The sequence below is a fragment of the Leucoraja erinacea genome, unplaced genomic scaffold (assembly GCF_028641065.1).
Source record: "Leucoraja erinacea ecotype New England unplaced genomic scaffold, Leri_hhj_1 Leri_60S, whole genome shotgun sequence".
Taxonomy (NCBI): Eukaryota; Metazoa; Chordata; class Chondrichthyes; order Rajiformes; family Rajidae; genus Leucoraja; species Leucoraja erinaceus.
This window is the reverse complement of record NW_026576520.1, coordinates 687,501-699,571: the sequence shown is the minus strand read 5'-3', so window position 1 is coordinate 699,571 and position 12,071 is coordinate 687,501. Positions and strand designations below refer to the sequence as shown.

Genomic DNA, 12,071 nt, shown 5'->3' with positions numbered 1-12,071 from the left:
TAATTCGGGGTATAACTTGGATTGGTGAAGATCACCATGAGCACATATGAATGGCGGTCTGGGTCTTCGACTGGCCGAATGGCCTCCCCTGCATTCCTATTGTCTATTGTCTTATACACCCTGGCAAACACCGCCAGGACAACAGACACCTACCTCCTCCTCCATTTTTTCCCGCCTCAACGTCCCCATCCATAGTTGTCCCCGTTTTCCCCCACCAGCATAGCAACAGTCACTCACTCATGTACTTTACCATTATCCGGTGTCTCATTCTTCGCAACGTAGTCGGCACGGGTTAGTGTCGTAGAAGTTGAAGAAGAAAGTCTGAGGAAGAGAAGTGAAAATGTGTTGTGGCTTCTAACCAACATGGTTGAGGCCAAGTCAATGTCAACCTCTTATTTTTCGACATACACATAACTAGATGGGCAGTGAAATGAAGTGTCAATGCCTGTCGGGATTTGTTGCAAAACACTAACAGAACAGAACGCCGTATTTACAATTTAAAAAGAGACAACAGTTTTTCTAATGCCCTGGTGAGATCGGAGTTCACAGTTCCCCCGACTGGCCTGTTGGATATAAACCCCGTCTCATCCTCTTCTGGTGCTCGCAGCGTGACATGCGGAGGCTGGTCTGCCTGACCGTAGCGGCTGGAACAGACCGGTGTCTTGGGGTGGTAGGGTCCCCATATGTTGCTGGCGCTGAATCGGGATCGGCCCCTACCCTGGGGGTTTGTCTACTGGTCCTGCAGGGAGCAGACTGTATAGTCTCCGGCGGAAAAGGGTTTGCTGGGGTCGGGGTCGGCGGTTCGGCGGGATTCGGCGGGCGGGGGGTGGGGTTTCCGGTCGGTTTCTGCGCGGGCTCCGGGTGCGTTCGGTCGGGCGTGGGCCCCGCGGGGGTTCGGGGCGGGGCGGCGGCGGGGGGGGGTCGGGGGTCGGGGAGGGTTCTCGCGTTCGTGTTCGGGGGGTCGTCGGTTTCGGCGGTCGGGCGGGGGGTCGGCGGTCGGTCTGTCGGCGGCGCGGGGTCGTCGGTCGGTACGGCGGGTTTCGGTCGGTTGAGGCGGCGGGGGGTCGGTTCGTGCGGGGGGGGTCGGGCGGGGACGGCTGGGGCGGGGGGGGGGCGTTTCGGTCGGGGGTTCGGTCGCGGCCCAAAAACGTTGCCTCTTTTTCTTCGCTCCATCCATAGATGGCTGCTGCAGACCCGCTGAGTTCTCCATCTTATCTGTGTAACCCTGGGTGAGCCCCTCGGCTTGTACTAACTGAATTTCGAAGAGTGAGCGGGGATCTTACAGAAACTTACAAATTCGTTAAAGGTTGGACAGGCTGTATTCAGAAGATTGTCCCCGATGTGGTGGGGAGTCCAGAACAATGGTTCAACAGTTTAAGGATAAGGGGTAAATCTTATAGGACCCCTATTAGAAAATCAGTTTTTACACAGAGAGCGGTAATCTGTGGCTATTCTCTTCCACGGGAAGTTACGTGTTGAGGCCAGTTTCTTTCTATATTAGAGGGAGTTATGTGCCCTTGTGGCTAAGGGATCAGGGGTATGAGAGAATTCAAGTATGGGATACTGAGTTGGATTGATCATCACTATGATCATATCGAATGGTCTTGCAGGCTCCGAAGGGCTGATGCCTACCTCCTGCATTCCTATTTTCTATATAGCAAACATAGAAATTATTGGCAGGAGGTATGTGCTATTGCGGCCCTTCGAGCCTGGCACCGCCTTCTAATATGATCATGTTTCTATTGTCTACACTTACTGAGGGTCAGTTCCCATAGAACCTTCCTGTCCTGGCGCACGTAAGTTGTTCCCAAACCAGATCACTTGCCGATGTTGCCAGACAAGAGCTTACTACATGCACCAGTTATGGGAAAGACACTGAAGGATCCTCAGAGAGACTCAGGATTTCCTCAGCTGCCTTTCCATGCCTTTCTCACCAGTGCAGCAGCATGTGTTGTCCATGTTAGATCCTCTGTGATGTGGGTCCCTTTCAGAAGAAGGGTCTCGACCTGAAACCTCACCCAGTCCTTCTCTCAAGAGATGCTGCCAGTCCCGCTGAGCTACTCCAGCTTTTTGTGTCTATCTCCAGTTTAAAGTAGCATCTGCAGTTCCTTGGTACACAAAATTACTGGAGAAACTCAACGGGTGCAGCAGCATCTATGGAGCAAAGGAAATAGGTCTCCAACTATCTGAGGAAGGGACAATTAGTTTGGTCTCCAAATCATGAGGAATTGATATTATTGCCATAAGAGGAGTGCAGAGACGGTTCAACCAGACTGATTCCTAAGTGGATGTCAGGACTGTCTTATGAAGAAAGACTGGGGTAAAGGAGTAGACCTTGGTTTTATACTCTCTATTAATTTCAGAAGATTTGAACAGGAGGGGAATCTTATAGAAACTTACAAATTTTTCTAAAGGCGTGTATCAGGGTTTGGCAGGCTAGATGCAGGAAGATTGTTGCCCCCCGACCTGTTAGGGGAAGATCCAGGACAAGGGTCACAGCTTAAGGTATTAAGGGGAAATCCTTTAAAAACCGGAGATGAGAAGAAATCTTTTTTCACACAGTCAGAGTGGTGAATCTCTGGAACTCAGGACACGGGGCCTCTGCCACAGAGGGTAGCTGTTAAACCGAGGCCAGTTCATTTGGCTATAATTTAAGAGGGATTTTGTGGCCATTGTCGGCCTCGTGGGTCTCGGAGTGGGATCAGGGGGGGTATTGGAGAGTAAGGGCAGGTCCGGAGCAATACTGTACTGATGACTGAGCTTGATCGCCCATGATCATATGTGAATGGCGGTGCACAGGCTCGAAGGCCTACTCCTGCACCTAATTTCTATGTTTCTATGTTTCTATGTTTCGGGCCGAAACCTTTCTTCAGAAAAAAGACTGATGGGGGGTAGGGGGGGAGAAGGAATGAAAAGGGGAGGAGGAGGACCCCGAGGGCGGGCGGATGGGAGGGTGGGAGACATCTTCCAGCATCTGCAGTTCCTTCTTAGACATATTCCTTTCGGACATGGAATGGAGGAATATGGATGATGCTTAGTTTGGTTTAGTTTAGAGATACAGTGCGGAAACAGGCCCTTCGGCCCACCGAGTCCATGCTGACCAGCGACCACAAGCGCCATCCCACACATACGGAGGGACAATTTACAATTTTACCAAGCCCATTAGCCTGCAATCCTTTACGTCTTTTGGAGTGTGGGAGGAAACCGGAGCACCCGGAGAAAACCCACGCAGGTCAGGGGGAGAACGTGCAAACTCCATACAGACAGCACCTGTGGCCAGGATCGAACCCAGGACTCTAGCGCTGTGAGGCAGCAACTCTACCGCTGAACCACCATGCCGCCCTCTAATATCTCAGATAGGTATCTCAGCTACAGTATGGGTACAGCAGTAGTACACTTAGTGTACAGTGTCCAAGGAGTCCCACACTCCAAAGACCTGCAGGTTGGTAGGGTTAGTTGGCGGGGTACAATTGTAACTGTCCTAGTGTGTGTTGGAATGAATGAATACTATATTGTCACATCAGATTCAGATTCAGATTCAGATTCAATTTTAATTGTCATTGTCAGTGTACAGTACAGAGACAACAAAATGCATTTAGCATCTCCCTCGAAGAGCGACATAGCAAACGATTTGAATAAATAATAATAAGTGTCCGGAGGGGGGGTGGTGATTGGCAGTCACCGAGGTACGTTGTTGAGTAGAGTGACAGCCGCCGGAAAGAAGCTGTTCCTCGACCTGCTGGTTCGGCAACGGAGAGACCTGTAGCGCCTTCCGGATGGTAGGAGGGGTAAACAGTCCATGGTTGGGGTGAGAGCAGTCCTTGGCGATGCTGAGCGCCCTCCGCAGACAGCGCTTGCTTTGGACAGACTAAATGGAGAGGAGCGAGGAACCGGTGATGCGTTGGGCAATTTTCACCACCCTCTGCAATGCCTTCTGGTCGGAGACAGAGCAGTTGCCATACCATACTGTGATGCAGTTGGTAAGGATGCTCTCGATGGTGCAGCGGTAGAAGTTCACCAGGATCTGAGGAGACAGATGGACCTTCTTCAGTCTCCTCAGGAAGAAGAGACGCTGATGAGCCTTCTTGATCAGAGTAGAGGTATTGTGGGTCCAAGAGAGGTCATCGGAGATGTTGACTCCCAGGAACCTGAAGCTAGAAACACGTTCCACCTCCGTCCCGTTAATGTGGATGGGGGTGTGCGTGCCGCCTCTGGACTTCCTGAAGTCTACAATGAGCTCCTTGGTCTTCTTGGAGTTAAGGGCCAGGTTGTTGTCAGCGCACCATGCTGCTAAGTGCTGGACCTCCTCCCTGTAGGCCAGCTCATCGTTGTTGCTGCTGAGGCCAATCACCGTTGTATCATCTGCATACTTGATGATGGTGTTAGTACCATGTACAGGTGTGCAGTCATAGGTGAAGAGGGAGTAGAGGAGGGGGCTCAGCACACAGCCCTGTGGAACGCCGGTGTTCAGGGTGAGGGTTGAAGAGGTGTGCTTGTCTAACCTCACAGACTGGGGTCTGTTGGTTAGAAAGTCCAGTATCCAGTTGCAGAGGGAGGGGTCGATGCCCAGGTTATCGAGTTTGGTGATCAGTTTTGATGGTATAATGGTGTTGAATGCTGAGCTGTAATCGATGAACAGCATTCTTACGTAAGTGTCTCTGTTGTCGAGGTGGGAGAGGGCGGAGTGAAGTGCCGTTGAGATGGCATCCTCCGTACTCCTGTTCTTGCGGTAGGCAAACTGATAGGGATCCAGTGTGGGGGGTAGGCAGCCTTTGAGGTGTGCCAGGACCAGCCTCTCGAAGCACTTGGTGATGATGGGGGTAAGTGCAACTGGGCGGAAGTCGTTGAGGCTTGCCGCAGTGGAGTGTTTTGGCACTGGCACGATGGAGGTGGTTTTTAAGGCAAGTGGGGACAACTGCTTGGGCAAGTGACAGGTTGAAGATGTCAGTCCAGACGTCTGTCAGCTGCGCAGCACAGGCCCTGAGCACGCGCCCGGGGATGCCGTCAGGGCCAGCAGCCTTACGTGCATTAGTCCTACTCAGTGCCACGTACACGTCGTAGGGGGTGAGTGCGAGGGGTTGGTGATTGGCAGGTAGCACAGCCTTGATGGCTGTCTCTAGATTGTCCCTGTCGAAGCGGCCATAGAAGTGATTAAGCTCCTCAAGGAAGGAGGCGTCGCTGGATGTGGGGGTGATGTTGGAGGGTCTGTAGTCCGTGATGGCCTGGATGCCTTGCCACATGCGTCGGGGGTCGGAGTTGTTGTTGAAGTGCTCCTCAATCCTGAGCTTATGGCAGTGCTTGGCCTTCCTGATGCCCCTCTTCAGGTTAGCCCTGGATGAACTGTAGGCTCGAGCATCGCCTGACCTGAAAGCGGTGTCCCGTGCTTTCAGCAGTAGCCTGACCTCGTTGTTCATCCATGGCTTCTGATTCGGGTATATGGTCACCTGTTTGAGGGAGGTGACACTGTTGATGGTGGAGTTTACAAAGTCCAGAACAGAGGATGTGTAGGAATCAATGTCCGTGTGAGAGTCAAGGGTGGCCTGGGCTGCAAACGCCTTCCAGTCAGTGTTTCCAAAACACTGCTGAAGTGTGAAGTCCGCTTCCTTTGACCAGACTTTAACTGTCCTCACAGTTGGTTTAACCCGTCTGATGAGTGGGGAGTACTTAGGGAGCAGGAACAATGAGACGTGATCAGACTGACCAAGGTGGGGGAGGGGGATGGCTTTGTAAGCTTCAGCCATGTTGGTGTAGACTTTGTCCAGTGTCTTGTCTACTCTAGTGGGGAAGGATACATGTTGGTGGAATTTGGGGAGTACAGTCTTCAGGTTAGAGTGATTGAAGTCACCCGCAACAATGAAGGCTGCCTCGGGGTTGTGCGTCTGTTGTTTGCTAATGGCAGTATGCAGCTCTTTCATTGCAAGCTTGGCATTAGCATCAGGAGGGATATAGGCTGCAGTCACAACAGTGGAGGTGAACTCTCTGGGTAGATAGAACGGTCTGCATCTAACCAAGAGGAACTCAAGGTTAGCTGAGCATTGACTCTCGATGATGGTGGAGTTCGTGCACCATGCTTTGTTTACATAAATGCACAGACCCCCCCCCTCTGGTCATCCATTCTCGTCCCATGTTACAAAGCCTCAACGCATTTCTCGTCCACATGTTACAAAGCCTTTAACGGGCTTGCCCCCACCTACATCAATAGTCTGCTTACCCACCACTCCACCTCCAGGCCCCTCAGATCGGCCGACTTGGGGTTACTGAATATCCCGCGGTCTAGGCATAAGCTCAGGGGCGACCGCGCCTTTGCGGTTGCAGCTCCTAGACTGTGGAACAGCATTTCTCGTCCCATCAGAACTGCCCCCTCCATCGACTCTTTTAAGTCGAGACTTAAAACTCATCTTTACTCTCAAGCCTTTCTTGACGTCCTCTGAGGGAGGGCTATATGTATGTATTTATGTATGTACTTAATCTATGAACCAATGTTGTATAACGTTAGTACCTCCACCAATGTAAAGCACTTTGGTCAACGAGAGTTGGTTTTTAAATGTGCTATAGAAATCAAAATGACTTGACTTGACAGTGAAATTCATCGCTTGCATACCCTAGGTATGTAGATAGTCACAACATAAAGGGCGCTGATGGAGTTATAAAGTACCCATTCGCCAGGTCCCCCTTTGTTCTTCCCTCCTACACCTCCACCTCCCCCTCCCCTTCCCCCCCTCCCCTCCATTGACCTATTAGACCATTGCCCCATTGGCCATTGATCCATTGACCATTGACCCATTGACCATTGATCCATTGACCATTGATCCATTGACCATTGATCCATTGACCATTGATCCATTGACCATTGATCCATTGACCCATTGAACCATTGACCATTGATCCATTGACAATTGATCCATTGACCCATTGAACCATTGACCATTGATCCATTGACCATTGATCCATTGACCATTGATCCATTGACCATTGATCCATTGACCATTGATCCATTGACCCATTGAACCATTGATCCATTGTCCATTGATCCATTGACCATTCATCCATTGATCCATTGACCATTGAACCATTGACCCATTGACCCATTGAACCATTCATCCATTGACCCATTGACCCATGGACCATTGACCCATTGACCCATTGACCCATTGACCATTCATCCATTGACCCATTGACCATTCATCCATTGACCATTGAACCATTGACCCATTGACCATTGACCCATTGACCCATTGACCATTGACCCATTGATCCATTGACCCATTGACCCATTGACCATTGATCCATTGACCCATTGACCCATTGACCCATTGACCATTGATCCATTGACCCATTGACCATTGATCCATTGACCATTGATCCATTGACCATTGACCATCCATTGACCCATTAACCCATTGACCATTGATCCATTGACCATTGATCCATTGACCATTCATCCATTGACCCATTGACCATTGATCCATTCATCCATTGACCCATTGACCATTGAACCATTAGACCATTGAAGCATTAAACGATATTAGAGCTTACCTCATCGAAGGTGGGGTTGTTGCCTTTGCGGATGCGGGTGGTCTTGGTCTGGCCGGCGACGGTCACTTTGACCACGGGCCTGATGTTGATGCCGGGGATCTGCCGACCTTCCGCCACTTGCACTCGGACCTGGAAGCAGAAGGGCCGTGCAGGTAAAGGGCCTGTCCCACTTTCACAACCTAATTCACGACCTTGCCGAGTTTGCCCTTGACTCATACTCGGTCGTCAAGAGGTCGTGGGAGGTCGTAGGTAGGTCATAGCAGGCCATGATGCTAGTCGTGGGTACTCGTGGCATCAAGTAGGTCGGGGCGTTTTTTCTAGCCTGATGAAAAATGTCCACGAGTAAAAAAGGTCGTGAATTAGGTCGTGAAATTGGGACAGGCCCCTTTAGTGTGTCCGCGGAAATGAGAGGGGAAGGGAAGAGGCGGGAGCAGAGATTGATGTCATCCATGTAGAGACACAGAGTGCTGGAGTAACTCGGCGGGTCAGGCGGCATCTGTGGAGAACATGGATAGGTGACGTTTCACAGAGTGCTGGAGTAACTCAGCGGGTCAGGCAGCATCTGTGGAGAACATTGATTGGTAATATTTCTTGTGAGGACCCCTCTTTCCTCTTTCCCCTGACTCTGTGTGTGAAGAAGGGTCTTGACCCGAAACGTCACCTATTCTTCCAACCGCCCTTCCATTGACTCCATCTACACCTCACGCTGCCTCGGCAAGGCCAGCAGCATCATCAAGGACCAGTCACTCCCTCTTCTCCCCTCTCCCATCGGGCAAGAGGTACAGAACTGTGAAAACGCACACACCTCCAGATTCAGGGACAGTTTCTTCCCAGCTGTTCCACATGTGAATGGCTCAATTGTAAATTAAACTAAACTAAAATTAAATTAAACCAAACTTAATTAAAGGAAACTAAAATAAGCAAAACTAATTTAAACTAAACTAAATTATATTAAATAAAACTAATTCAGATTCAGGGACAGTCTCTTCCCGGCTGTTATCAGGCGACTGAACCATTCTCTCACAACCAGAGAGCAGTGCTGAACTACTATCTACCTCATTGGGGACTCTCGGACTATCTTTGGTTGGATTTTAGCAAATCTGTAAGCTGTTTTGGGCCCCATATCTGAGGAAGGATGTGCCGGCTCTGGAGAGGGTCCAGAGGAGGTTTACAAGAATGATCCCAGGAATGAGTGGGTTAACCTACGATGAGCGTTTGTCGGCACTGGGCCTGTACTCGCTGGAGTTTAGAAGAATGAAGGGGGGAACCTTTTTGAAACATACAGAACAGTGAAAGGCCTGGATAGAGTGGATGTGGAGAGGAAGTTTCCACTAGTGGGAGAGTCTAGGACCAGTTCAAGAGTTCAAGAGACATTTCTTATCACATGCACCAATTGGACACTAGAGGTCACAGCCTCAGAATCAAAGGACGTTCTTTTAGGAAGGAGATGAGGAGGAATTTCTTTAGTCAGAGGGTGGTGAATCTGTGGAATTCTTTACCAAAGAGGACTGTGGAGGCCAAGTCAGTGGATGTTTTTAAGGCAGAGATAGATAGATTCTTGATTAGTACAGGTGTCAGGGATTATGGGGAGAAGGCAGGAGAATGGGGTTAGGAGGGAGAGATAGATCAGTCATGATTGAATGGTGGAGTAGACTTGATGGGCCGAATGGCCTTATTTGGGTACTATAAATGATGAACATGAATAGAACTATAATCCTTGATGGGTTTGTAATGTGTGAGATACTGTTGGTGTATTATGTGCAAATGGGTCTTGTTCATTAACCCATTACTATCTGTGAGGCTTTAATTGGCAGATTAGCTACGGGGTCTCCTAATGGAATTAGACACAAAATACTGCAGTAAATCAGCAGGTCAGGCAGCATATCCGGAGAGAAGGTGACCCACGGACTATCCTTGATCGGACTTTGCTGGCTTTACCTTGCACTAAACGTTATTCCCTTCTCATGTATCTGTACACTGTGAATGGATCGATTGTAATCATGTATTGTCATCCCGCTGACTGGTTAGCACGCAACAAAAGCTTTCCACTGTACCTCGGTACACGTGACAATAAACCAAAACATAGAAACATAGAAAATAGGTGCAGGAGTAGGCCATTCGGCCCTTCGAACCAGCACCGCCATTCAATATGATCATGGCTGATCATCCAACTCAGTATCCTGTATCTGCCTTCTCTCCATACCCCCTGATCCCTTTAGCCACAAGGGCCACATCTAACTCCCTCTTAAATATAGCCAATGAACTGGCCTCAACTACCTTCTGTGACAGAGAATTCCACAGATTCACCACTCTCTGTGTGAAAAATGTTTTTCTCATCTCGCTCCTAAAGGATTTCCCCTTTATCCTTAAACTGTCCTGGACTTCCCCAACATCGGGAACAATCTTCCTGCATCTAGCCTGTCCAACCCCTTAAGAATTTTGTAAGTTTCTATATCTGAGCTGAAGTAAACTAAACTAAACTAAATTAAATGCCACCCGGTTTAGTGTCACTTACTAATCATGCTTTGGAATACACACAAAACTCCATCTGCCACCTGCCTGCCCACCCTCATCTCCGTTCAGTTCAGTTTAGTTTATTGTCGCGTGTGCTGAGTACAGTGAACAGCTTTTGCAGAGTGAGGTGTAAAGGGAGGCGGACAAAAAATGCTGGAGGAACTCAGCGGGTGAGGCAGCATCTAGGGAGAGAAGGAATTGGCGACGTTTCGGGTCGAGACCCTTCTTCAGATTGAAGATTGAAGATTGAAGATTCAATTTAATTGTCATTTGGACCCCTTGAGGTCCAAACGAAATGCCGTTTCTGCAGCCATACATTACAAACAAATAGACCCAAGACACAACATAATTTACATAAACATCCATCACATCGCTGTAATGGAAGGCCAAAAAAAAACTTATCTCTCCACTGCACTCCCCCCCCCCCCGATGTCAGAGTCAAAGTCAAAGCCCCCAGCTGGCGATGGCGATTGTCCCGCGGCCATTAAAGCCACGCCGGGTGGTGCGAGGTCGCACACCGGGTCTTGAGTTAGAGCACCCGGCGTGCGCTCGCAGAGTCCCGCGGCCATTCCAAACCGCGCGGGGCGGTGCTGTGAGGCCCCGCTTCAGGAGCTCTTCGACCCCGCAACTCGGGCGGGAGAAGTCGCCGTTGCGAGAGCCCTGAAAAGCGGTCTCCCTCCAGGGACCCGCAGGCTCCCAGTGCCTCCGTCCGCCAGACCCGCAGTTGCAGCCTCCGAATCTCCGGAGGTCGGGCCGCAGCAGCAGCAGCACTCCACCAACGCTCCACCCGCTCCGGACTCGGCCAGCTCCGCTACGGTGAGGTGAGTTGTCGGCACCAGAGTCCCCGGTCTTCTCCTGTTGGAGGCCGCTCCTCGTTGCAGCCCCAACGACAACAGAGACCCGACAAGAAAACGTCGGGTCTCCCGTGCAGGGAGAGATTTAAAAGTTACCCCCTCCCTCCCACCCCCCCCCCCCCCCCCCACACACACACACCCCAACAAAAAATAACAAAAACTACATAGAAACATAGACAAAAAATAATAAAAACGCGGACGGGCTGCAGAGGCCGCTGCTGACGAGAGTCGCGCCGCCTATCGGAAGACTTCAATGGAAGGGAGGTCGGTTTGTGCGATGGTCTGGGCTGCGTCCACAATTCGCTGCAATTTCTTGCGTTCTTGGATGGAGCTGTTCCCAAACCGTGCTGTGATGCATCCCGATAAAATGCTTCCTGCGGCGCATCTGTAGAAGTTGGTGAGAGTTGTAGGGGACATGCCGAACTCTCTAAGCCTTGTAAGGAAGTAGGTGTACTTTCTTGGTCGTTGCTTCAATATGGGTGGTCCAGGAGAAGTTGTTGGTGATATTGACTCCTGGGAATGTGAAGCTTTCTACCATATACTCTGCCACTCTGCCCACTCCTCCTCTGCCAGGCTGGGTAGGTCTAGTATCTGACCTGGGTAGGAAGGAACTGCAGGTGCTGGTTTAGACCGAAGACGGACACAACAACCTGGAGTGACACAGCGGGTCAGGCAGCTTCTCCAGAAGAAAGGTATAGGTGACTTTTCGGCTCGAGTCGCCCCTTCAGACTGAGAGTCAGTGGAGAGGGAAACGAGAGATATAGATGGTGATGTGGAACAAGTGAATGGAAGAGATGCAAAGAAGGATCAATGGTAAAGGAACCAGGCCATTGTCTGAAGAAGGGTCTCCACCCAAAACGTCATCAATTCCTTCTCTCCAGAGATGCTGCCTGTCCCGCTGAGTTACTCCAGCATTCGCTGCCGCAGAAGGCAGTGGGGACCAATTCACTGGATACTTTCAAGAGAGAGTTTGATAGGGCTCTTAAAGATAGCAGAGTCAGGGGATATGGGGGAGAAGGCAGGAACGGGGTACTGATTGGGGATGATCAGCCATGATCACATTGAATGGCGGTGCTGGCTGGAAGGGCCGAATGGCCTCCTCCTGCACCTATTGTCTATAGTGTCTACCTTCGGTTTAAACCAGCATCTGCAGTTCCTTCCAACACA

At 50.4% G+C, this 12,071-nt stretch overlaps 1 protein-coding gene across 1 annotated transcript in view; it reads right to left on the bottom strand.

The window, feature by feature from the left end:
* Positions 1-264: 264 nt before the first annotated feature.
* LOC129694294 (dysferlin-like) overlaps positions 265-12,071 on the bottom strand; it is a 99,577-nt gene continuing 87,770 nt past the window's right edge. Inside the window, exons 7-8 of the mRNA XM_055631004.1 lie at positions 7,537-7,665; positions 265-321 (exon numbers count right to left, since the gene is read on the bottom strand). Of these exons, the coding sequence (XP_055486979.1) occupies positions 265-321; positions 7,537-7,665 (186 nt within the window). The remainder of the gene's footprint in view (positions 322-7,536; positions 7,666-12,071) is intronic.